Here is a 23,625-nt window from a genome sequence, read left to right on the forward strand (position 1 = left end):
TCTTCCAGGCCTTCAGTCCAAACCCAGAACCAGCAGAACACCCAGGCTTAAGTCCCAAGGTACTCACAGGCCTAAGCAGTGGGGGGCTCCCATTTCCAAAGCAGGGAGTAGTAAGACTCCCCCCTATGGTAAACTGTCTCAATGACTTAACTTTAAACCTTCCAAGCCCTGCTTAACTGACTGTCCCTTTAGGGAGAAAAGATCACCCTGCATGCAAAAAATTGGGAACTCGTTACCCAGGACAAATGGGTTTTAAATAAGTTTCCCAAGGATACAGATTCCACTTCCACTCCTTACCAACCCCAAACAGTTGGCCAGACCCTACCCCCAAATCAGTGGGCAGAGGCTCAAAAGCAAGTTCTCTCTCTAAGCATCAGGGCTATTCAGCCTATCCCAGAAGAAGAATGGGGTCAAGATTTCTACTCATGACTTTTACTGGTACCCAGAAAAGACTATTCCTGGCGTGCTATCCTGGACTTGCCTATCCTAAACACCTTTTTGGTAATCCCAAAATTCAAGATGCTAACTCTTCTCCATCTGCTTCCCATGCTAGGCAAAAATGCCTGGTTGGCAACACTGGATTTAAAGAAAGCCTACCTGCACATCCCAATAAGGGATTCTTGCAGAAGATACCTACGCTTCAGAGCAGGCTACATGCACTATCAGTTCTCTGCACTGACCTTTGGCTTATCTACTGCACCCGGGGTATTCACAAAGTGCCTAGCTCCAGTCATTGCATTTTGCAGACAAAGAAATATTCAACTATACCCTTACCCGGACGGTTGTCTAAGGCAGAAAGCCAGGACATACTATTAAATCATCTGGCATTTGTAAAGAAATTACTAAGTTCTCAGGGGTATACCATAAATGAAAGAAATCACATCTTGTACCCTGCCAACAAATTATGTTCCTGGGAGCAAGCTTGAATACAACTTCCCAGATGGCCTACCTCACGCCAGAGAAACAAGTTCATTTGACAACCTACTTCAAACTACTGGCTACAAAGACCCAGCTATCTGCAAGGAAAATACTGCAAGCCCTGGGGTTCATGGCCTCTTGCATTCTACTAATTCCATGTGCAAGATTACATATGAGGAACATTCTCAGGATCTAGAATCAATGATTCCTGTCGTACCTTGTCTAAAGATAGAGTTCCTTTGGTGGGCAGAGGCTTGACACCAAAATGAATGACTGCCATTCACTCTACCCCCTGCCGCCCAAACCCAACAACAGACGCATCAGACTGTGCATGTGGGGCTCACTTGGCAGGGCAGTGCATTCAGGGCAAATGGAACCCAAGTCAAATGCACTTGCATATCAATCAAAAAGAAATGTTATCTGTACAGAATGCTCTGACAGCCTTTAAGGACCACATTCTTCCAGGACAATTATTAGTAAAGATGGACAACACCACAGTTATATAGTACATAAACAAGCAGGGGGGAACCCACTCATACCCTCTCTACAGACTAGCCATGGCTCTGTGGAACACAGCCTTGAGGTACCAAGTGAATCTACAAGCTCTGTTCCTGCCAGGAAAGCTAAATACACTGGCAGACAATCTAAGCAGAATTCTCATGGACCCACACTAGTGGAAACTGGAACCAAAGATGTTCAACATGTTGAGAAACAAATGGGGGAGCTTAGAGATGGACCTGTTTGCCTCCCCTCAGAACTACCAATTGGACAAATTCTGCACAAGGACTCCCCTCTAACAAGCTTGGAAAGTGGATGCCCTGTCCTTCACCTGGAAAAACCTGTCAGTTTATACCTTTCCCCTCTGCCTCTCATCTCCAAAGTGCTACTAAAGATCAAACAGGAGAAACCAAGGACAGTACTGATTGCACCAGACCGGCCAAGCCAACACTGGTGTACCCCCTCTTGTGCAGTGTATCGCTGCTGGCACCATGGCACCTGCCTCAGACCCCTGCTGTCCCAGCAGGAGGGCCAGATTCTGCACCCACAGCTTCAAACCCTGAACCTCACAGCCTGGTTAATTTATCTGATCTCTCCGTTACCATCACTCAGTAAGCAAGTGATGGATGTCATTCTGGAGGCAAGGATGCCTAGTACTAGAAAATCCTATGCTGAAAAATGGAAAAGATTCTGTCCCTGGAGCCAGACTCTGGGGTTGGGCACAGCTATGCCCAATTTACCTCGTATTCTTCAACACTTAACTGAGATGCTTCACAAGGACCTTTCCTTTTCTTCCATCAAAATTCATGCCTCTGCCATTTCAGCATATTACAATACCACCACCACTCTTCTTTCATCCACTGCTGAAGCAATTCCACAGAGGGGCCAAAAACTTAAGATCACCAAGGAGAGCCCCTACTCCAGCCTGGGACCTTAGCTTTGTATTGGAAAAGCTCACTCTACCTCCCTCTGAGCCAGCTGCAAATGCAGAGTTGAAATTCCTTTCTTGGAAAACAGCCTTCCTTCTAGCCATCACTTCAGCAAGAAGGATGTCTGAATTACAGGCCCTCATGGAAGTGGAGCATTTCATCCTCTTTCATTCTGACAGGGTGTCCCTCAGGACCAATCCTTCCTTTATGCCTAAGGTGGTATCCAGCATGGCCCTTAATCAGTCCATTAATTTGCCAACCTTCTTTTCTAACCCACAGAACAAAGGGGAACGAATACTGCACTCCTTGGACGTGCACAGACAACTTAAATTTTACTTGGACAGGACTAAGCCTCTCAGGAAATATGAACAGCTGCTGGTTGCATTTGCTGCAGGGGCAGAGGAGAAGGCCATTTCAAAGCAAACCATTTCTAAGTAGATAGGCCATTGCATTCATTTCTGCTATAAGCACCATGGAAAACCTACCCCACAGGGGATAAGGCTACATTCAACCTGGGCTGCATCTACCTCTGCAGCCTATGTTCTTTGTGTTTCACTGTTGCAGTCATTACATTTGGGTAATCTGCTGGCAGGTTGCTCTCAGTCGGCCTGAATAACAAAGTCTTGGGTCCTGCGTCAAGTTGCTGTCTCCTCTTCCATGACGTCAGGTCGTCAGGGGTATAAAACATGCAGCCGACGCCATTTTATTCAGTTTTACTTGCCGTGCGGTGCCCGAAGCAGAAGCAGTTTGCAAGTGCCGGTTGGCCAACTCCTGAAATTTTCGTATTAGAGTTTCAAAACTGAAGTCTGCAAACTAAAGCTAAGTACCCCGTTGGGAAACTTTTTCTTGCTCCTTACTGATGTCCATAAAAGTTTAATAATTGCATTACTTGTGGGAAGCAAATACCTCCATAAGGATTTTCATTTGTACTGTAGTCTTTGCCTAGGCCCAGATCACAACGTGCCTTATGGGTTTTGTGCTAGATTATCCAATGCACTATTAAGCGTCTGTACATTTTTGCTTCTGAATAATTTGGTACAAGATTTAATTATCCTGAAATGTCTGTTAGCAATCCGACTACTGTAGTTCACAAAAAAACACAAAGAAAAATACAGAGATAGACCGTCTAGGTCCAAAACCGATGACTAAGCTTCTCCTAAGCCAGTCGGAGGTTCACCGGTACTCAGTGAGGTGCTTTTGCAGCCCCTAATACCCGCTACTTTTGAGTTGCAGGCCTCTACCAAGACCCATTCGGAGTCCGGTATACTGCGAGATTCTCAGAGTATTGAATCCGTGGATGTCTCTCCCTTGGATGGGTCCGGAGCCGCTCAGCAGGTACCAGCTTCTGAGGGGGTTTTCAGGCCTCAAGATTTTTATATTAAACAGACGCCAGCATCAAAAACAAAGTCAAAACCAACTTCTATGTCTAAAAACATGACGCACAAGCCACGTGCTCAGGCCCCTATGCCTACAAAAACAGAATCAAAATGGCTGAGGATTTACCTTGATCAGGGGTTCCCAAACCCCCCTGCTAAGAGGCCTAGGCAAGGCACTGATTTATGAATCTTCAGATCAGGTTTCCATTTCCTCTGATTCCTGTTCTGATCAGGAACTTTCTGTTCCACCCTATGAGGATTCTGATGCAGAGGAATCCATCTCATCTGCAGCTCTTCCTGAGGATTACTCTTTTGGAGAGACTGCATACTTTAAGGGAACATTTTCAGTAGGTAAGTTAGGACTTCAAGTCAAAAAAGAGGCTTAGGGATTTCCTCCTTCTTCCTCAGCATAGGCCTTTGGCAATACCTCCTGTATTCCACATTGTTGATGTGTTCTCGGAATCAAGCATAGCTCCTGATTCCCTGCCTCTGGTCCTAGTAAACCAGACAGGTATTACAAGGTTCCTGTCTCCCACAAAGTTCTTTTCAAAAATCCTGCTGCTGATCCTGAAACTATTTCTCAGGGTCCCAAGGGTGTAAAGGCCTCTACAGCCAAGAATCCTACCCCTTCTGATAGGATTACAGGGCGCTGGATAGATTGGGTAAGAAGGTTTAGAAGTCTGCAACCTTGGCAATCAGGACTTTAAACTGCCAGTTTCATATGCTTAAATATCAACAGCATGTTATGGGCTTACTGAAACAGAAAATGATGATGATTTCTGATTATGTGGAAAATAGTTACAAGAATTATTGCATTCAGCAGAACAAGTTGGAAAGCATACTTTGCAATGTGGTTTTGATTTCTTGGAGGCCTCTTGTAGGGCCGCCGTTACTGAATCTGTGAATAGAAGGCATGCCTGGCTCAAGGAGCAAAATCTGCCTGATCATGTTGAAGCTAAATTGTAGGATGCCCCTTTGCAGCATGATACTCTGGTAATAAGGCAGAAGAGGTTTTAAAGAAAATGGAAGACAAAGCTAAATCTATGCAAACTGTAAAATAATTGCAAGTACAGCCATCCAGATTCAGTAGACACTGGCCTACTAAAAATTGGTCCTTTCCTGTGTCCGACAGAGCCACTCAGGGCAAATCCAGGTGCACAAAAGGCTCCAGATACCAATCACAGGGTTCTTACAGGTCAAAGCAATGGGGTGCCTTCTTCACCTCCAAATCTGGAGGAAACAAAGCACAACCCTACAGTAAGCAGTCTAAATTACTTTCTTCTACCATCACCAAGCACTTATCTTTTGGCAGCCCCCTTGGGTGGAAAACTAGCACTTTATGCTCAAAATTGGCAGTTAATTACCCAGGACAAGTGGGTATTAAACATAGTATTCCTGGGGTACATATTTCATTTCCATACTTTGCCAATTCCAAATGGATGGCCGGATCTGCCACAAAGCCAGTGGGTAGAGGCCCATTAACAAGTAGTGTCCCTCATGGATATGGGGGCTATTCAACCAGTTCCAGAAAAGGAAAAAGAACCTGTTTTTTATTCAAGACTTTTCCTGGTACCCAGAAAAGACAATTCATGACGTCCAATTCTGGACTTATCAATTTTAAACACGTTCCTGGACATTCCAAAATTCAAAATTCTGACTACAACAGCTACTGCCTATGCTAGGCAGGAATGCTTGGTTAGTAACTCTAGACTTAAAGGAGGCATACCTGCATGTCCCAATAAGGGAATCGTGCAGAAGATACTTCGCTTCAAAGCAGGTTTCTTGCATTGCCAATTCTCTGCACTGCCCTTTGGCTTATCTACTGCACCCAGGGTCTTTACAAAGTGCCTGGCACCAGTAATTGCATTCTGCAGACAAAGAAGCATTCAAATTTATCCTTATCTGGACGACTGTCTCATTCAAGCAGAGGACAAAGACACTCTTCTTCAACATCTGGCATTTGTAAAAAGGCTTCTAGCATGCCTAGGGTACACCATAAATGAAAAGAAATCACAACTGGTACCCTCTCAAATAATTTACATTCCTGGGTGCAAGCTTGAATACAACTGCCCATATGGCTTACCTCACACCAGACAAATAAAGGCAACTGACAACATACTTGAAACAAATGGTAACAAAAGCCCAGTTATCTGCAAGACAAATTCTGCAGGCTTTGGGGTTTATGGCATCCTGCATTCTACTAGTTCCATATGCGAGACTGCATATGAGGAAACTTCAATGGTACCTAAAAAGTTTATGGGAGTCAACGTTGTCAAAGTCTGGAAACATTGATTCCTCTCATTCCCTGCCTACAACAGGAGTTTATTTGGTGGGCAGAGACATGTCACCAGAACAAGGGACTGTCACTCACTCACTCTACCCCCTGCCACCCAAACCCTAACTACAGATGCGTCAGACTATATGCTTGGGGGACCCACCTGGCAGGGAGATGCATTCAGGGCAAATTAAGCCCAAACCAAATGCATCTGCATATCAGCCAGAAAGAGATGCTAGCTGTTCAGAATGCACGGACAGCCTTCAAGGACTTACTTCATCCAGGACAACTACTGATAAAGACAGACAACACCACAGTTATGTGGTACATAAACAAGCAGGGGGGTACCCACTCCTACCCCCTTTGCAGACTAGCCATGGTCTTTTGGAACACAGTCTTGACTTACCAAATACATCTTCAAGCTCAATTCCTGCCAGGAAAGCAAAATACTCTGGCAGACAACCTAAGCAGAAATCTTATGGACCCGCACGAATGGAAACTCAATCCGCAAATCTTCAGCATGTTAACACCAGAAATGGGGGAGCCCAGGCATAGATCTGTTTGCCTCTCCCCAAAATTATCAGTTGGACAAATTCTGCACAAGACCTCCTCACAAAAAAAGCATGGAAGGTGGATGCCCTATCAGTCTATGCCTTTCCCCCTCTGCCTCTCCTTTCCAAGGTCATAATAAAAGTCAAGACAGGAAAAAACAAAAATGATCCTAGTTGCTCTGGACTGGCCACACCAGCACTGGTACCCACTTATAAGGAATACGTCTCGGCTTCCGCAATGGTACTTGCCTCAAATGCCTCATCTACTGTCAGCTGAACTATCAAATTCTGCACAGTCTGCTCCAAACTCTGAATCTTGCAGCATGGCTGATCAACTAATTATTCAAAGACCTCTCAGTAAATCTGTGATGGATGTCATTTTGGAAGCCAGAAGGCCTAGTACAAGAAAATCTTATGCTGATAAATGGAAGAGATTCTGTGCTTGGAACCAAGCACAAGGAACAGACACAGCAAAGCCCAATATTCCTCACATTTTGCAATATTTGACTGAGATGCTTGACAAGGGCCTATCTTTTTCTTCAATAAAAATCCATGCCTCTGCCATCTCGGCTCATTACAACACAGAGCCCTCCCCTCTCTTCTCATCCTCTGCTTAAACAGTATCTTAATGGGCCAAAAATTTAAAGCCTCCCAGATCATCGCCAACTCTTGCATGGGACCTCAATTTTGTGCTGGAAAAACTCACTCTGCCCTCTTTTGAACCAGCAGCTACTGTGAATATAAAATGATCTATCCTGGAAAACAGCTTTTCTCTTGGCAGTCACTTCAGCAAGAAGGGTTTCAGAACTACAGGCTCTCATGGCAGTGGAGCCTTTTATGATAATTTACCCGGACAGGGTGTCCCTCAGGACCAATCCTTCTTTTATGCCCAAGGTGGTATCCAGTGTGGTTCTTAGCCAGACCATCCACCTGCCAACTTTTTACCCAAATCCGCATAATAAGGGGGAGTGTATTCTGCTTTCATTGGATGTACACGGACAACTGAAATTCTTCTTAAACAGGACCAAATCTCTAAAAGTCTGAGCAACTACTGGTAGCATTTGCTGCAGGATCAAAGGGGAAGGTTATATCAAAGCAGACTATTTCTAAGTGGATAAGCCATTGCATTCGTTTCTGCTACTTGCAACATGGTAAACCTGTGCCCAAGAGGATCGGATCACATTCCACCAGGTCTGCCTCTACTTCAGCCGCTTTTCTCAGAGGAGTTCCAACCAAAGACATTCTAGAAGCTGCTACTTGGAGCTCTGTTCATACCTTCACAAAACATTATCATTTGCGTCTGTTTTCCAAATCCAGGGCAGGCTTCGCCACTGCAGTTCTGCAGGGCCTTATAGCTGCTCCTAATGCTGTTTAGCTCCATCCTCCCATCCATAGCTTTGGGATTCTACCCAAATGTAATGACTGCAACAGTGAAACACGAAGAACATAGTACAGTTGTGTACACTTACCATAAATGTAGATTTTCGTGTGTATTCACTGTTGCAGTCCGGGTTACCTACCTGCCATCCCCCTTTCTATACCTTTCCTTTCCTTCACTATACACAAAATCCTTTCTGGGGTATTTGCTTTGAGATGAAGGTAAAGTTTGTGCATTTATATATATTTACTGTTTATTTATAATTAATATATATATATATATATATATATATATATATAATTATTTTTTTTTTTTTGCTCCCCATTTGGGGGGCACCTGACATCTGGGGCAAGAAAAACCGAATAAAATAGCGTCTGCTGCATGTTTGTATACCCCTGACGACCTGACATCATGGAAGAAGAAACGGCAACTGACGCAGGACCCAAGACTTTGTTATTCAGGCCGACTTGAGGGCAACCTGCCAGCAGATTACCCAAATGTAATGACTGCAACAGTGAATACACTCCAACGTCTACATTTATGGTAAGTATACACAACTGTACTTTCTCAGAGGTGTCCCTACCAGGGACATCCTAGAAGCTGCTACCTGGAGTTCTCTACATACCTTCACCAAGCATTACCACTTGCCAATTTTTTCTAAATCCAGAGCTGGCTTTGCCACTGCAGTCTTGTAGGGCTTTAAAGCTGGTCCTAATGCAATCTAATTACCTCCTCCCATCCTTAGCTTTGGGAATCTACCCAAATGTGATGACTGCAGCAGTGAAACACTAAGAACATAGTACAGTTGTGTACACTTACCATAAATGTAGATGTCAGAGTGTATTTACCAGTCCTGGTTACCCTCCCTCCAGCCCCCAAACTTCTATTGACACTATACCTCTGTTCTTGTTTACAATGCTTAAAGATTTCTGGTGTATTTGCTTTTTTGTTGGAGGTGTAACCTTGTATATAATTGCTTCCCATTATGGGGCACCTGACATCTGGGGCAAGAAAAACTGCTGTAATGGTGTCGGCTGCATGCTTTACACTGGCAGCAGTTTTGTATAAAAATGTTGTCATTACAATGACAGGTTGGATGTATTCTGTTTAAGGAGAGTATTTGGATAACATATAGTGAACACGAAGTCTCGGACCTTGTGATAATTATTTAGATGTGTTCTATTATTTACAGTTTTTTTTTTTTTTTTTTTTTTTTTTTTTTTTAATGGGCTAGAGCACTGAACATTGAATAATCAGTTACAGGCACAGCTCAAGTCCTATGCAATAATAGGTGCAACATAGAGTATACAAGAACAATCAATGAAAAACCGACAGTAATGTCATTGTGAACAGTAAAATGAGTGACATATGCTCTCGAGGTCTTGATTACTAGTTTTCAGATAAATGCACATATTTTCCTCCCTAGGTAACATGTTTCAATGAACTTGAGATTATGATCCATCCAGATGGTGTCATCCCAGTTCTGACTTTCTTGCGGGACCACACCAATGCCCAGTTTAAATCTTTGATAGACCAGACTGTTGTAGATGTACCTACTCGTCAAAACAGATTTGAGGTAAGAACGATTAATGTTTGAGTAATTTATTTTTAATTACAGGCTTTCAGCCAACAGTAGCTGGTTATAAAGTATACACTGTTTTGTTGCTGAATTCCAGTTTAAAGAAATATTGAAACCACAGCACTTTGCAGTGAATGATAACATTGTATATGCCATGGTGCATGTTTTTTATGAGTAAGATATAAAAGAAATTACAAATTTTTTTCTCTAACCCTATGAGCTTTCCTGCGAATGCCATTGTGGAAGTTTTGAGTAGTACTTTGTTTCTTGTTAACTAGAACTTTAGTTTAAGCCTTTAACTTTATTACACACACATTTTGCTGTGGGTATGGGTTTTCTGCTCCAGTCAGGAGGGACTGATGTTCATCGTGTTTCACAGTTGCAGTCATGACTGTAGGGTTCTCCCCTGGCGGCAGGCAGTCCTCGGTCGGCCAGAATCCCAAATTCTGGGTCCGGCGTCTGCTGCTCAGCCATGCTCCCTGACGTCAGAGCGCCAGGAGTACAAAACTGACAGCCGACACCATGTTCTCCAGTCTTTCTTGCCGTGCGGTGATAGCAGTTCGCAAGTGCCGGTCGGCTGACTCCTGACAATTTTTTTATAAACGTACTTCAGTCCGAAGACTTTCTTCTCCTACTCAAAGCTAAGTACCCGTTGAAACTTTTTCTTGCTCCAGTCCGATGTCAGAAAAAGTTAATAATTGTATTTCATGTGGGAAGCAAATACCTCATAAGAATTTTCATTCTTACTGTATTCTTTGCTTAGGCCCTGACCACGACGTAGCTAGTTGTCGGTTTTGTGCTAGATTCAATCAATGTACGATTAAACAAAGGTACGATTTTGCATTTCATTACTTCGGTAGGCGTTTTACTTACAAACTGTCGTCGGATACCGTTCCGGCTACCGGAGTTCACAAATGACGCAAGGATAAAGACAGGCCTCCGAGGTCCAAATCAGATGATGTTGTACAAGCACAGCCAGCTTCAGGTTTGGCCGTCATCAGTGAGGCGCTTTTGCAGCCCCTGTCGTTGGCCATTTTGAAAACGATAGCCGAAACGGACTCCCACAAGGAGCCAACTAGGCCTTTGAATATTTCTGTTGCAGGACCTTTGGACAATGCTCCTTCAGATGGGTCTGGAGCCGCTGTGCAGGTACCGGCTTCCGAAGGGGTTTTCAGGCCTACTCAGCTTCTAATAAAGGCAAAAACTCCTTCCAAATCAAAGACTGCAGCCCAGGCCTCTTCTGATCCGGCACCCAAGTCTCCGAAACGGTTACTTAAGATGGCGGAGGACTTGCTTACTATGATTAGGGGTTCACATCCCCCTCCAGATAAAAGGCCAAGGCAGGAAGTGTATTATGACTCCTCTGATCAGGCTTCTGTTTCTTCAGTTTCTTCTACTGACAAGGAATATTCTTTCCTTCAGCTTCTCCCCCTGAGGATTTCTCTCTTGGGGAAACTTTGCATGAAATGAGGGAACATTTTCACTGGGAAGGACAGGAGTACTCGGAATCTAAGAAAAGACTAAGGGATTTTCTTCTTCCCCATCATTAGACCCCTGGCTATTCCTCCTATTTTGGATATTGTGGATGATGCTTTTTCGGAGGCCAACTTAACTTCTGACTCTCATCCTCCAACTCCTGTTAAGCCAGACAGATATTATAGGGTTCCTGATTCCCACCAGTTTTTATACAAGAAACCCTACTGCTGATCCTGAAACCATTTCTCAGGGCCCTAAGGGGGTTAAGGCCGCTTCTGCTAAAAACCCCATTCCCACAGAGAAGGATTCCAGATCTTTAGAAAGATGGGGCAAAAAAGTGTACACTTCAGCTACTTTATCTATTAGGGCTTTAAACTATCAATTTCATATGCTGAAATACCAGCAATTCCTTTTGTCTGTTTTGAAACAAAAGCTAACTTCCATTTCCGCCTGTGCAGACGCTAAGGAATTACATGACTTAATGCATGCCGCTGAACAAGTTGGGAAGCATGGTTTACACTGTGGATTTGATGCCTTAGAGGCTTCTTGTAGGGTTGCTGCCTCTGGTACAGTCATTAGAAGGCATGCTTGGTTAAAGGAACAAAACTTGCTAGATCAAGTAAAAGCTAAGTTATTGGATGCTCCTGTTCAGCTTAATGTTTTGTTTGGATCTAAGGCTGAAGAGGTGATGAAGATGAAGGACAAGGCAAAATCCATGCAAATGGTTGGGATTTCTTACAAGTACAGCCACCCAGATTTAGTAGGAATTGGCCTACAAAAAATTGTTCCTTTCCCAATTCAGACAGGCCTCAGAGGGGGTAGATACAGACGCTCCTGAGGAAGGCCTCAAACGGCAAGCCTCTTGTAGACCAAGACATTGGACTGCTTCCACCCCTAGGGGAGGAAACGACAAGCCGCAAGCTCACAGAAAACAGGCTCAATGACTCCCTCTGTTGGGCTGCAGGAACTTCTTTCCTGGAAGCCTCTCTCGGAGGAAAACTTTCTCTCTTTCACCTAAATTGGACTCCTATAACCCAAGACAAGTGGGTTCTGGATGTGGTTTCCAGAGGTTACAAATTCCATTTTCATACCCTACCAGGACCAAGTGGACGGCCAGATCTAACAAAACATTAATGGTTAGAGGCCTTAAACCAGGTGGAAGCCCTCTTGGCTATGAAAGCCATAGAACTGGTTCCACTTTCAGAAATGGGACAAGGTTTTTACTCGAGGCTCTTTCTAGTCCCCAGAAAGCAAAATTCATGGAGACCCATTCTGGATCTGTCCGTCTTAAACACTTTTCTCTAAATACCAAAATTCAAGATGCTTACTCTACAGCAGCTACTCCCAATGCTGACCAAAAATGCATGGATGGTAACTTTGGATTTAAAGGAGGCTTATTTACACATTCCCATCAGGCAGGAGTGCAGCAAATACCTCAGGTTCAAGGCCGGATCGAGGCATTATCAATTCTCTGTGCTGCCCTTTGGATTGTCTACTGCGCCCAGGGTCTTCAAGTGCCTGGCTCCAGTAGTAGCTTATTGCAGACTCGAGGGAATTCAAATTTACCCTTATCTGGACGATTGTCTTATTCAGGCAGACAGCAAGGATGTCTTACTCCAGCATCTAGAATTTGTTCAGAAACTTCTCAAGTTCCTGGGATGCACTGTCCACATAAAGTAAAATTTGATGCCCTCGCAACAGATAACTTTTCTGGGTGCTCTTCTAAACGCAACAACCCAGATGGCATTTCTGACATACGAAAAACAATTACAGCTGGCTTTAACTTTCAAAACCTTGGCAACGTTAACTCTATCTGCAAGGAAATTCTTGCAGGCTTTGGGTTACATGGCCTCCTGCATCCTTCTCGTACCATATGCAAGACTACATATGAGGAAAATACAGTGGTACCTAAAAAGTGTATGGTCTCACCATTGCCACAGTTTAGACATACAGATCACCGTCCTGCCTTGTCTTCAAAAGGAATTCCTTTGGTGGTCCAAGGCATGTACTCTAAACAAAGAGAAACCCTTCAGTCTGCCTCTAGCCAGTCAGATACTAACCACGGACGCCTCAGATTATGCATGGGGAGCCCATTTGCAGGGCAACTGTCTGCAGGGCCTTTGGACAAAGGATCAGAAGCACCTGCATACCAATTTAAAGGAAATGCTAGCCGTTCAGAATGCTCTATTGGCCTTCAGGAATCTTCTACAACCAGGGCAACTACTGATAAGGACAGACAACACCACAGTTATGTGGTACATAAACAAGCAAGGGGGATCACATTCCTATTCCCTTTGCAGACTAGCCATGAATCTATGGAACACAGCTCGAGCTTGAAAATTGGAACTTCAAGCTCAGTTTCTACCAGGGAAGCAAAACTTCCTGGCAGACAGTCTGAGCAGAAACCTGTCGGACCCACACGAATGGATGCTGGACACCGAAATATTCAAGATGATTACAGCAGTCTGGGGATGTCCTCACATAGACCTCTTTGCATCCCACCTCAATCAACTACAGATTTTTTGCACCAGGACATTCCACGAACTAGCTTGGAAAGTGGATGCACTATCATTCAGTTAGAGAAACCTCTCTGGGTATGCCTTCCCGCCTCTACCCCTTCTTCCACGAGTGTTATTAAAGATCAAACAGGACAAGCCCAAGATGATAATTTTGCTGGCCCCAAATTGGCCTCAACAGTTTTGGTACTCAACACTGAAAAACCTTTCTCTGGAGCCCCCTTGGGTTTTACCACAGACTCCGAACCTTCTGTCCCAACACCAGGGTCAGGTTCTGCACTCCCATGTCAAAACTCTCAACCTGGCAGCCTGGTTAATCCAGGGTCTATGATTCATTCTCTCCTTCCCAAGCAGGTTATGGATGTCATTTTGGAAGCCAGACGGCCTAGCACTAGAAAATCTTATGCAGGAAAATGGAAAAGATTTTGCACCTGGATGCAGGCTCAGGATTCGGACCCTCTTATTCCTGACATTCCTCTGATTTTACTTTACCTGACAGACCTCTTACATAAGGGTCTATCTTTTTCTTCCATAAAGATACATGCCTCTGCTATTTCTGCTCATTCTAATACAGACCCTCCAATCTTCCCACCAGCTCATGAGACAGTTTCTCAGAGGAGCTAAGAACTTAAGGCCCCCTAGATCTCCACCCATTCCTGCCTGGGATCTCAACTATGTTCTGGAAAAACTCACCTTACCTCCTTTTGAGCCTGCTGCCACATCTGACATCAAGTTTTAATCTTGGAAGACGGCCATCCTGTTAGCTCTGACTTCTGCCAGGAGAGTTTCGGAGTTGCAAGCTCTCATGGCGGTGGAACCATATATTATTTTTCATCAAGATAGGGTGTCTTTAAGGACTAATCCTACTTTCATGCCTAAGGTGGTTTCCAAAGTGGCTTTAAATCAAACTATTCACTTGCCAACTTTTTTCCCCGGTCCTCAAAATAATGGGGAAAGGATCTTACATTCCTTGGATGTACACGGACAACTACATTTTTACCTGGACAGAACCAAGGACTTCAGGAAATCGGAACAATTGTTTGTTTCTTATGCTTAAAGTTCCCAAGGTAAAGTAATTTCAAAACAGACCATTTCAAAATGGATTGCTCATGGAATCCGATTTTGTTATTCACACCATGGAAAGCAAATCCCAGGCAGTATAAGGACTCTCTCTACCAGAGCTGCTGCCACTTCAGCTGCCTTCCTCAGGGGAGTTCCTACCAAAGACATTTTGGAAGCTGCAACTTGGAGTTCAGTGCATACTTTTTCTAAGCACTACAATCTACCTCTCTACTCTTAAGTCTAGGGCAGGCTTTGCTTCTGCAGTCTTGCAGGGCCGTTTAGCCGCCCCCTCTACTTTATGACCACCTCCCTTTTATTCTGCTTTGGGATTCAACCCTACAGTCATGACTGCAACAGTGAAACGCGATGAACCATAGTACAGTTGTGTACACTTACCATAAATGTAGATGTTGGGGTCTTCACTGTTGCAGTCTGGGTTTCCCTCCCTCCTGTCCCTTTATTTTTTCTTTTGTGTGGTTCCCCTCACCCTTCTTCTGAGGTGTATTTGCAAAGGGTATGGGATCTTACTCATTTTGGAACTCCTGACATCTGGTGCAAGAAAAACTGGAGAACATGGCATCGGCTTCAGTTTTGTACTCCTGGCTCTCTGACGTCAGGGAGCATGGCTGAGCAGCCGACGCCGGACCCAGACTTTGGGATTCTGGCCAACCGAGGACTGCCTGCCGGCAGGGGAGAACCCTACAGTCGACTGCAACAGTGAAGACACTCTAACATCTACATTTATGGTAAGTGTACACAACTGTACTTTGTCTGTTCTGTGGTTTTCTTCAACACTACCGTTTTTTTTTTTTCCCTGTGCCCTTCTCATAAGGGTTTATACGGGATACTGCACACTGACAATGTGCTTTCTTCCATGATACTTGCCACAGCCATATCTGCTGGAGTCCACTGATCAATAAACCTTTTCTGGGTTGGTGGGCGGTTCCTCGAAGACCAGAATTGAACAGCTCTCCACCTATACTCCCAACAAGCAGGAAAAGAGCAGTTTCTTTGATATTTAATCTCTCTCTCCTGGTTGGCCTGCTGCCACTTCCAATTTATTCTCCATATAAATGTCATTGAGGTTGCAAACTGATAACTCTCTACCTGTGCTAACAGATTGGGTGTATATGTACACTCTTATTCTGTTAAATTTTTTATCATTTACAGGCTTTGCAGCTTGCACAGTAGTGCTCAATGTATATTGCTTGCTGGAGAAACAGAAAAAAAGAAAATAATTATTCTGTCCTTATGCATATGAAAACCTGGGAGTGAATTACCTACTCTTTACTGTTAGAGTGCCATTGGAAGAGTCATTTGGCACACATGCTTGACTACCAAGGCAAAAACAAAAAGACTCGTTTAAGGTTTTGTTGTGAATAAAACACCTAAGGAAACTATAAACATTTTGGATATTTAAGGACTTCCTCATAGTTGAAACTAAGAAAGGTATGATAATGGCTTCAAAATAGAAACAGTCTATCCACAAAAGTTCTACTAGCGAATATCTGTTAAAACATTAGGTAGGCAAAAGTTTGTTATGCTCTCACAACACAGATTTTACAGGCCCTCTAGGTGTGGTAGGAGAGGTTTAAGTTTACAAGGGTACTCGAGATGTTTCAAAGTGTGTATTTTGGCTATGGGCAGTGTTGAGATCAGTCTAGCTATGAAATAAAGACTTTTGAACTAGAGAAACACAAGCAACAAAGCTGTTCCTCTATCTACACATAGATTATTTTCTGCTGGGTGACTGCATAGTTTTGGCATGTAAAACTTTAATTGTTCCAGGCAGGGCCAGTTTTAGGTGAAGTTGAGCTCTGGCTCCCCCACAGCCTTGCATAATGTAAAGTGGCTGTTAGCAGATAACCGAATGCATGTAGTAATGTAATAAGGATACCTCAGTCTGTCTGAGGCAGTAATATATTACTGCTTGTTGCCAATCTAGTTTGGGGGACTAACATAATTTTGACATTAGGCCTACTAAACTACACTGCGTGCGTGTGTAAGAATGAGAGAAAACTCTTCTCGTTTCTGCAGGGATGTTTTGGGAAACCAAGCTGTGTAGAGAAAGGCAGCAAAACTAGTATGAGATCTGTATTATAAGACTTAAGAACATGCTTGAGTAAATTTTATGAGACTGAATTTGTTTTTACTTACGACAAATTTTGCTTAGATTGCAAACTTGTGTGTGTGTTTGGGGCAGAATATTGTGCTTTTCAGGGGCTTGGCAGTGCATTATTTTTAGAACAGCCTGTTTTCTAATTTACAAGTTACCAACTCGGCAAGGCTGCAGTCCTCGTTTTCAACAACTCTGCCTTGGTTTACCTTAGAGTAACCTCTGGTTTCTGCAATGGTACCTTCCCCTGCATGCAAAATGGAAAAAGTTTCAAAGGAGTCTTCAGGTGCAGGCTAGCTCCTTTCCTGCACCAACCATTGTTGGGTGACTTCTGTGATTGCTTGCTGTCTTCCTCCCCAGATCCTCTTGGTACAGCTTTTGCCACCAAAGACTGGAAAGTGGGGATGAGAGATAGCCATGTCCTCTGCCACTGTAGGGATGCTCTTGGTAGGCAAGGGAGAGAGACTTTTGTCAGTGTCTGAGGAAGGGGCAGGTGAAGGGTCTTAACTTGGCTGGGAGGTGCAGGTGGAAGCTGGGACCGGTGTGCCTAATATGAATCGGTCTGTTTTCAGGGAGAGAGCGCTTAGTGAGAAACGTTCTTTTTTTGTGGAAAGGGCAGACTTGCTGCGATTTGCCAAGGCATGTATTAATGCTTTTTCTTTGCCTTTTCATTCTTCAGGCAAGAAAAGGAAGAGTTTCTTACCATTCTGACGGCATTTCATTTGGACGAGCAGACACTGCAGGGAGATGGCTGTAAGGTTGACTTCTCTGATTCTGAGGACTGTATTTTGTTAGATATCCCTCCTGAAGAGATTTCTTTTTTGACACTGTGTCAAAGGTGAAAGAGGTGTCGAGAATGAAGTCCCTGCGGCACAAAGTGTTAGGAGTTATTGCAGTTAGAGATGCCAAAAATTGTGGTTATCTATTATATCTTGCCTGCTTTAGAGCGTTTTTCTCACTGCATCGATCCTATTTTGTCAGCCTCCTGTCCCCAAGAAGTCTGACAGATTGTACAAGGTGCCCCAGACACACAAGTACCTGTTTTGTAATCCTAAGCAGATCCAGCACTCATTTCTCTGTTCAGATCTGCTTTTGCTAAACTGATAACAATTGCCAACCCCATTTCCCTTTGCAAAGATGGGAAAGCAGTGGATAAGTTGGGAAGAAAATGTAATTTTCTAATACTTTAAATTTCAAAATTTTAAACCGTCAAGCTTGTATGTTAAAGTTTTTATCTTTTCAAAACCTGTAGAAGTTAATGGCTAATCATCTTTTTTCCTTCTGAGATGAAGAACTCGTTAAATGCTTATGTGATGGCCATTTCTCTTGTTACTAAATCCTATTTTAAGGTGTGCCTGTAACACTTCTACTACTTCTGGATTTGTTTTAAGGAGATTTGTTTGACTTTTTTCTCAGAATCTTCTTGATATATCTGAGATGTTAAATTCTTCGTTGGATAAACAGGCTTGATGAAAAGGGAAAACTGTTTCAGATTTTTCAACTCTCCTTACTCAAAACAGTTGTACTTTCTCCTGCTCAGCTCCCTTCTCCAATAATCAGTAAGAAGCAAGAGACCAGCAACCATTTTTTTTAAGCATTGAGAACAGCTTTAAAAGGAAAAGCCTCTAATAATCAAAGACTGTGCTGTCCATCAGCACAACTGTCTAACTGTTCATGGCCTTCCTTCTTCCCACCCTGGCAACCTTTCCATATCTTTGACTTCACCTCCCATTGTGATGTGTCAGATCACCTCAAGACAGCTGGGTACTGAATGTAATCCAATAGGAGTACGTTTGGCAAGAGTATCCCCCCCCCCCCTTTACAGGGGGAGTTCCCTCTTTTCCAAGGAACTAGATCCGTTTCCTTCTGTCGTGCAACCCAAGATGTCTCAAAGTCCTATAAGGTGTGCTACCCAATATCCTAGGCAAAGGTTTTTATTCCAGAATTTTTCTAGTTCCTAAAACAGAAGGATTGTGGAGATCTGTATTACATCTTTATTTTTTCAACCTTTTTTGTCAAGATTCCAAAGTTTGTTTCCTCTGTCTGTCATACCTGTGATTTTTTCCCCATGGTAAAGCTGGATCTGAAGGGTCGCTATTATTGGATCCCTATTGCAAAGCATTTTAGGCATTTCTTAAGATTTGACATGTCTGGCTTACATTATCAGTTCTTTGTTTTACCCTTTGGACTGTCCAGAGCACCAAGGGTATTCACAAAGTGCCTTGTTTGTTTTTGCTTATTGCAGACTTTGACATTCACATCATTCTCATTTTTCCTTATTTGAACCATTGTCTTTTCTTTGCAGACTTTTTTTTTTCTAATGTCAGAAGTCTTTAGCATCTTTTCAAAAATGTCTACTAAATCTGGGTTTCAAATAAAATTTCAGAATTCTTTTCTTATCGTTTCTCACAGAATGATTTTTTTGTCTAGACTTCCTTTGGAAGAGCCTTTCTTTTTCTAGACAGACTCGTTTTTTTTTTTCATCCTTTCTTCCTGAGTTTCTCTTGTCAAAACCATGCATCTGCAAGGGAGTTTCTCTAGATTGCTTTTTACATGGCATCTAGGATTCTCATATTTTCCCTGGTCAGACTACACATGAGAAAATTTCAGTGGTACTTCAATCAGTCTGGTCTCAGCATCTTCACTGTTTGTCTTTCATATCCCATTTCTGGGGTTTGTAAAGCAGGTGAGTGCATGGTGGGTGGACCAGATAGCTTGCAATCCATGTTTTCTTCCATTGTCCTCTGACTTCCTCCAGTCAGTAACAAGATTTGCTTCGGACCTGGCATGAAGAATAGTTTAGTTTAAAAAGGGATAAAACTGAAAGCTCTGTGGGATCCTATAAACCGTTAGGAGGATACAACTATCAGAGGTATGTTTGCAGTTATCAATGTTTTGAAGGACTTGAATAATCTCTGATCTCCAAGACCTTTGCAGGTGTATGCAGACAATACCAGAGTTGCATGGTATATAAACTGTGGGTACCAGATCTTATCCCCCTTTGCAAACTTGCAAAGATAACTTGGGAGATTGCAGCTCAGCTCATTTAGACTCGTGTCCTACATTCTGTTGGAGCAGAACTTGTTTGGAGACAAGCTTAGCAAAACCAAGACTGCCCCCTCTCCCACGGAAACTTTATTTTATGGGCTTCCAGTAATTGATCATAGGAAGTTATTAGGCTAATGGCTGTTGGATCCTCACAAGCCTAGCCAAGTTCTTACACTTATTTCCAGGATCAGCACCTATTGCCCCTGACCAAGAGGAATACAGGTGGAACCCCCCGGGGTGAATTTATGGTTACCCATCCAGTTGTCCGGATTGCATTTGAAGAGGGCCAATGAGGTGCTCTGACATGAAGTGGGAGACTGTTCCAAAGGTGTGGTAACCTCTGGGAGACAAATCTGTTCCTCCAGCAGGTTTTATTGATGTCACATACCAGGTTAAGGTCTTTAAAGTGAGTAATCTTTGAACTGTTTGACTTACGGATATACAAAATTTCCAATAACGTAGGGTCGGAGATTGCCTTGTGTGCAAGGCGGAGATCACCTCTGAGTAGTCTGTATGAAACAGAATAAAGTGACAGTGATTTCAGATGATCCCCTTAGGACCAATGCTGAAGACCTTGAATTTTCTGTGGGGAAACAACTTGAGTAGATCTGTTTGTCTGCCTTTAGAACATGCATCTAAAGAAATTCTTCTCCAGAACCCCTTGTATGTAGGCTTGGAAGACAGGTGCTTTCTCACTCCTATGGAAAAAAATGCTGTTGTATGGTTTTCCACCCTTTCCACTGATATCCAGTGGTGTTCTAAAGATCCAGAAGTACTCTGCAAAAATTGTGTTGGTGACTCCCATTTGGCCAAGGCAAGAGTGCTTCTTTCTTTTCAGTTTGACCAAGGGCAGATATCACAAGCTTCCATATGGGGAGGAATGAATCACCAGAAAACAAGGAGTATGTAATACACCCAGTCTGTAAACCTCTTGTATTAACTGTCTGGATTATATAGTTTTGATACTTTTTTTCTGAGGACATGCAACAGATGCTAATGGAGGTGAGAGAACCTGCCACTAGGAAGTCTTGTATGGGTAAGTGGAAAATATGTTCTAACTGTTACTAGTCAATGAACCAGGACCATTTTCAGGCCTGACTGACTCTGGGTCTTGTTTGTGTGAACTTTTGTCTGGCCTTTTGCATTCCTGTCAGATTGCATTTGTCAGCTATTTGTGCTGGTCTGCTCTTGGATCCCCCTTTCTGATAATGCTCAAGTTAATCAGTTTTTGAAAAGGGTGTTACATATACATCCATCTAGGAAGTGGTGACTTTTCCTTGGGATCTGAGCTTTGTACTTGAAAAGCTTACTTTTGTCTCCATTTGAACCAGCTCATGAGATTGAGTTGAGGTTCATAACCTGGAAGACTTGTTTTACTCGTTGTTCTGACATCTGCTAAGAGTATCTTGAGTTAAAAGCTCTTATGATTAGTCAGTTCTACACAGAGACCGTGTTTGTTTCTTTGAGAAAAAGTCCTATTTTTATGCCTAATGGTGGTGTCAGTGTGTACTTTGAGCCAGACTATTAATCTCCCAGTTTTCTTTTCTGAACCCAAAAACAAGGGGAAAGGCTCCTTCCTACTCTAGATAACCACATGCATCTCCTTTTACTACCTAAACAAAACTGAAACTTTCAGAAAGTGGAAGGGGCAACCAGTTTAAAACAGACCATTTCCAGGTTGTAGTCTCATGTTGTTGGCTTTTCTTACTTTGCGTAATAACTCACTTGAAAGTACTGCTACAGTTCATGCCTGAAGGGTTTTGGCTTCTTTGGTGGCTTTCTGATAAGTGATGGAATCTAGAAAGTATTCTAGAAGCAGCAACATTGTACTTTGTGCACACTTTTTTTTTTTCTTTTTCCAGGTCCAGAAATGGATTTGCTAAGACCTTCTCTAGTGGCTCCTGGAGTCTTAGTTTTTGGGAATCCTGTTTTGTTTTTCATAAGCTATGGTACTCTACCCATGGTAGTTTGAGCTACTGCAGTAATGATTTGTTTGAACGTTGTACACTTGTACATATTAAACTTGCCGTAACATTAGATATTGTTTGAGTACTGTTTCAGTAGTCTCCCCTCCCTCCCACCCCTTCTTTTGCTTGTATTTTTTGGGCTTGCCAGGGTGTAAATTTTCCACACTTTTTTGCATGTAGTGATTGTCTGGTTTGTTACATTTAACTTGTACAACTGTGCTTTCTATGACAAAAACTTCCATGCATCTGGTCTCTCCAAAAAATAGTGGAATATATTCCAGACCATACAAAAGTGTATTTAACTTGCAGTTTCATAATTGTGTGATACCAGTGGAATAATTCTTATACTTTTTCTGGAGAGTCCGTTTGTCACACGTAGTTATGCACTAGTACTGTGAATTATTTTATGCAAGTGGTATATGGAGTACATTTAAATATAAGATAGGTGTAAAATATACGAAATATCACATTAGCAGCGTCCTAAATTTAGCAATCAGCATTTACCTTTTGACTACAATAACCACTGCAGTCAGATGTAGACTTACTACAGTCAAAAGCATGTAATAGCCTCCACTCAAATTCTTACCACCTTTCATTAAATAGATTGCCCCTTTTAATGTGTGCCTTTCAACACTAATACATAGTCTAAGAAAAATGTTTATTAATGTATTTAAGAGAAGAAAAAAAAGATACTCGTGCAATATACACTGGCTGCAGAGAAGATGAGAATTACAGAAGTATAAGCATATTATGCGTTTTCAAGGTATGGAGAGGGTGGTGCTAAGTAAGTTGTACAGTAGTTAAATAAACAGCCTAGTTCAGGGCTGGCCATAGTGTTTTTTTTTTTTTTTTTTTCCAGTTTATTTTGTTATTCAGTTGTTAAACTAAATCAACTAAATGCATGCCTGTTTTCAGGGGCATTCCAACAGCAATGGATGTTTGTGACTTGCTCCGAGCCTCTCCGTAGGCAAACTGAGTTGGAATGAAACAAATTGTGGATTAATGATGGCAGTCATTAGCAATATGTAGATTTAATCCTAAAATTAGCAAGAGGTGAATTTTGACACTGATTTTGAAAAGTGGTATCCATTGGATTATGGTCAGCGAAACCCAGTCATAATTATTTGTAGTACATTGTGCTTCACCTGCTTATGTGTACTGTAAGCTAGGGAAGAACATTATTTTTGGAGCATAATGTTCTACAACTTTTAAAGTTTTAAGACTTGAGCGTTGTTCCACAAACCGTGGCCATAAGTAAAATGCGTAATTGGTCAACAGCTTTAAAAATATAGACACTTAACTCTGTCATAATTTTTGTGTGTGATTAGCAGTGCCATGTGTATTACAGCATTTAATGTTGGTAAAGCTTTTTGGTGCTGTTCAGTGGTAGCATCAGTGAGTGCTCTACTCTAGGATTAAAGCAGAACAGCTGTGAAGGGTACATAGCTCAAGTTGTAATGCACTTCCCAGACAGCAGAGAACTGCATAGCAGTCTTATAGTGCATGGAATACTGCAGTTAACACTGCATATTCAGAGAAAGGGTCCTTTTTAAAAGCATATTTTAGCACTGTTGAGCTTTGGTCTTGCACAACTGTCACTACCAAACATCTGAAGCATTTTCACAGCTTTAAAATTATTGTGGACTTCACTTAAAGCACACACAAGTACCTCAGGCATAAAATTCTAACAGCTTTTAAAGCTGTTTTCTCATCAGATGGACCTGCTTCTGCCTTCTGTCTATTGCTTCATTAAGTGTTGAATGTCGTTCAGAGTTGTAAAACAGCACCCTTCAATTTATTTCCCATAATTATGCATGGAGTGTTCAGTGTACAAAGAATTATAATCTCATCTCTCACTAGATACATGTTTTGGGCCAGGATTTCAAAATTTGAAATGGCCTGCAACAGTTGTGCATGTCACAGCTGGCATTGCTTC

General features: G+C 42.6%; 1 protein-coding gene across 1 annotated transcript in view; it reads left to right on the plus strand.

Moving 5' to 3' along the window:
• Positions 1-23,625, plus strand: part of NDUFS3 (NADH:ubiquinone oxidoreductase core subunit S3) — a 370,028-nt gene that overhangs the window by 75,443 nt on the left and 270,960 nt on the right. The window contains exon 4 of the mRNA XM_044082739.1: positions 9,352-9,501. Coding sequence (XP_043938674.1) covers positions 9,352-9,501 — 150 coding nt within the window. The remainder of the gene's footprint in view (positions 1-9,351; positions 9,502-23,625) is intronic.

Source organism: Protopterus annectens, chromosome 9.part0 (assembly GCF_019279795.1).
Source record: "Protopterus annectens isolate FY-2018-M chromosome 9.part0, PAN1.0, whole genome shotgun sequence".
Taxonomy (NCBI): Eukaryota; Metazoa; Chordata; order Ceratodontiformes; family Protopteridae; genus Protopterus; species Protopterus annectens.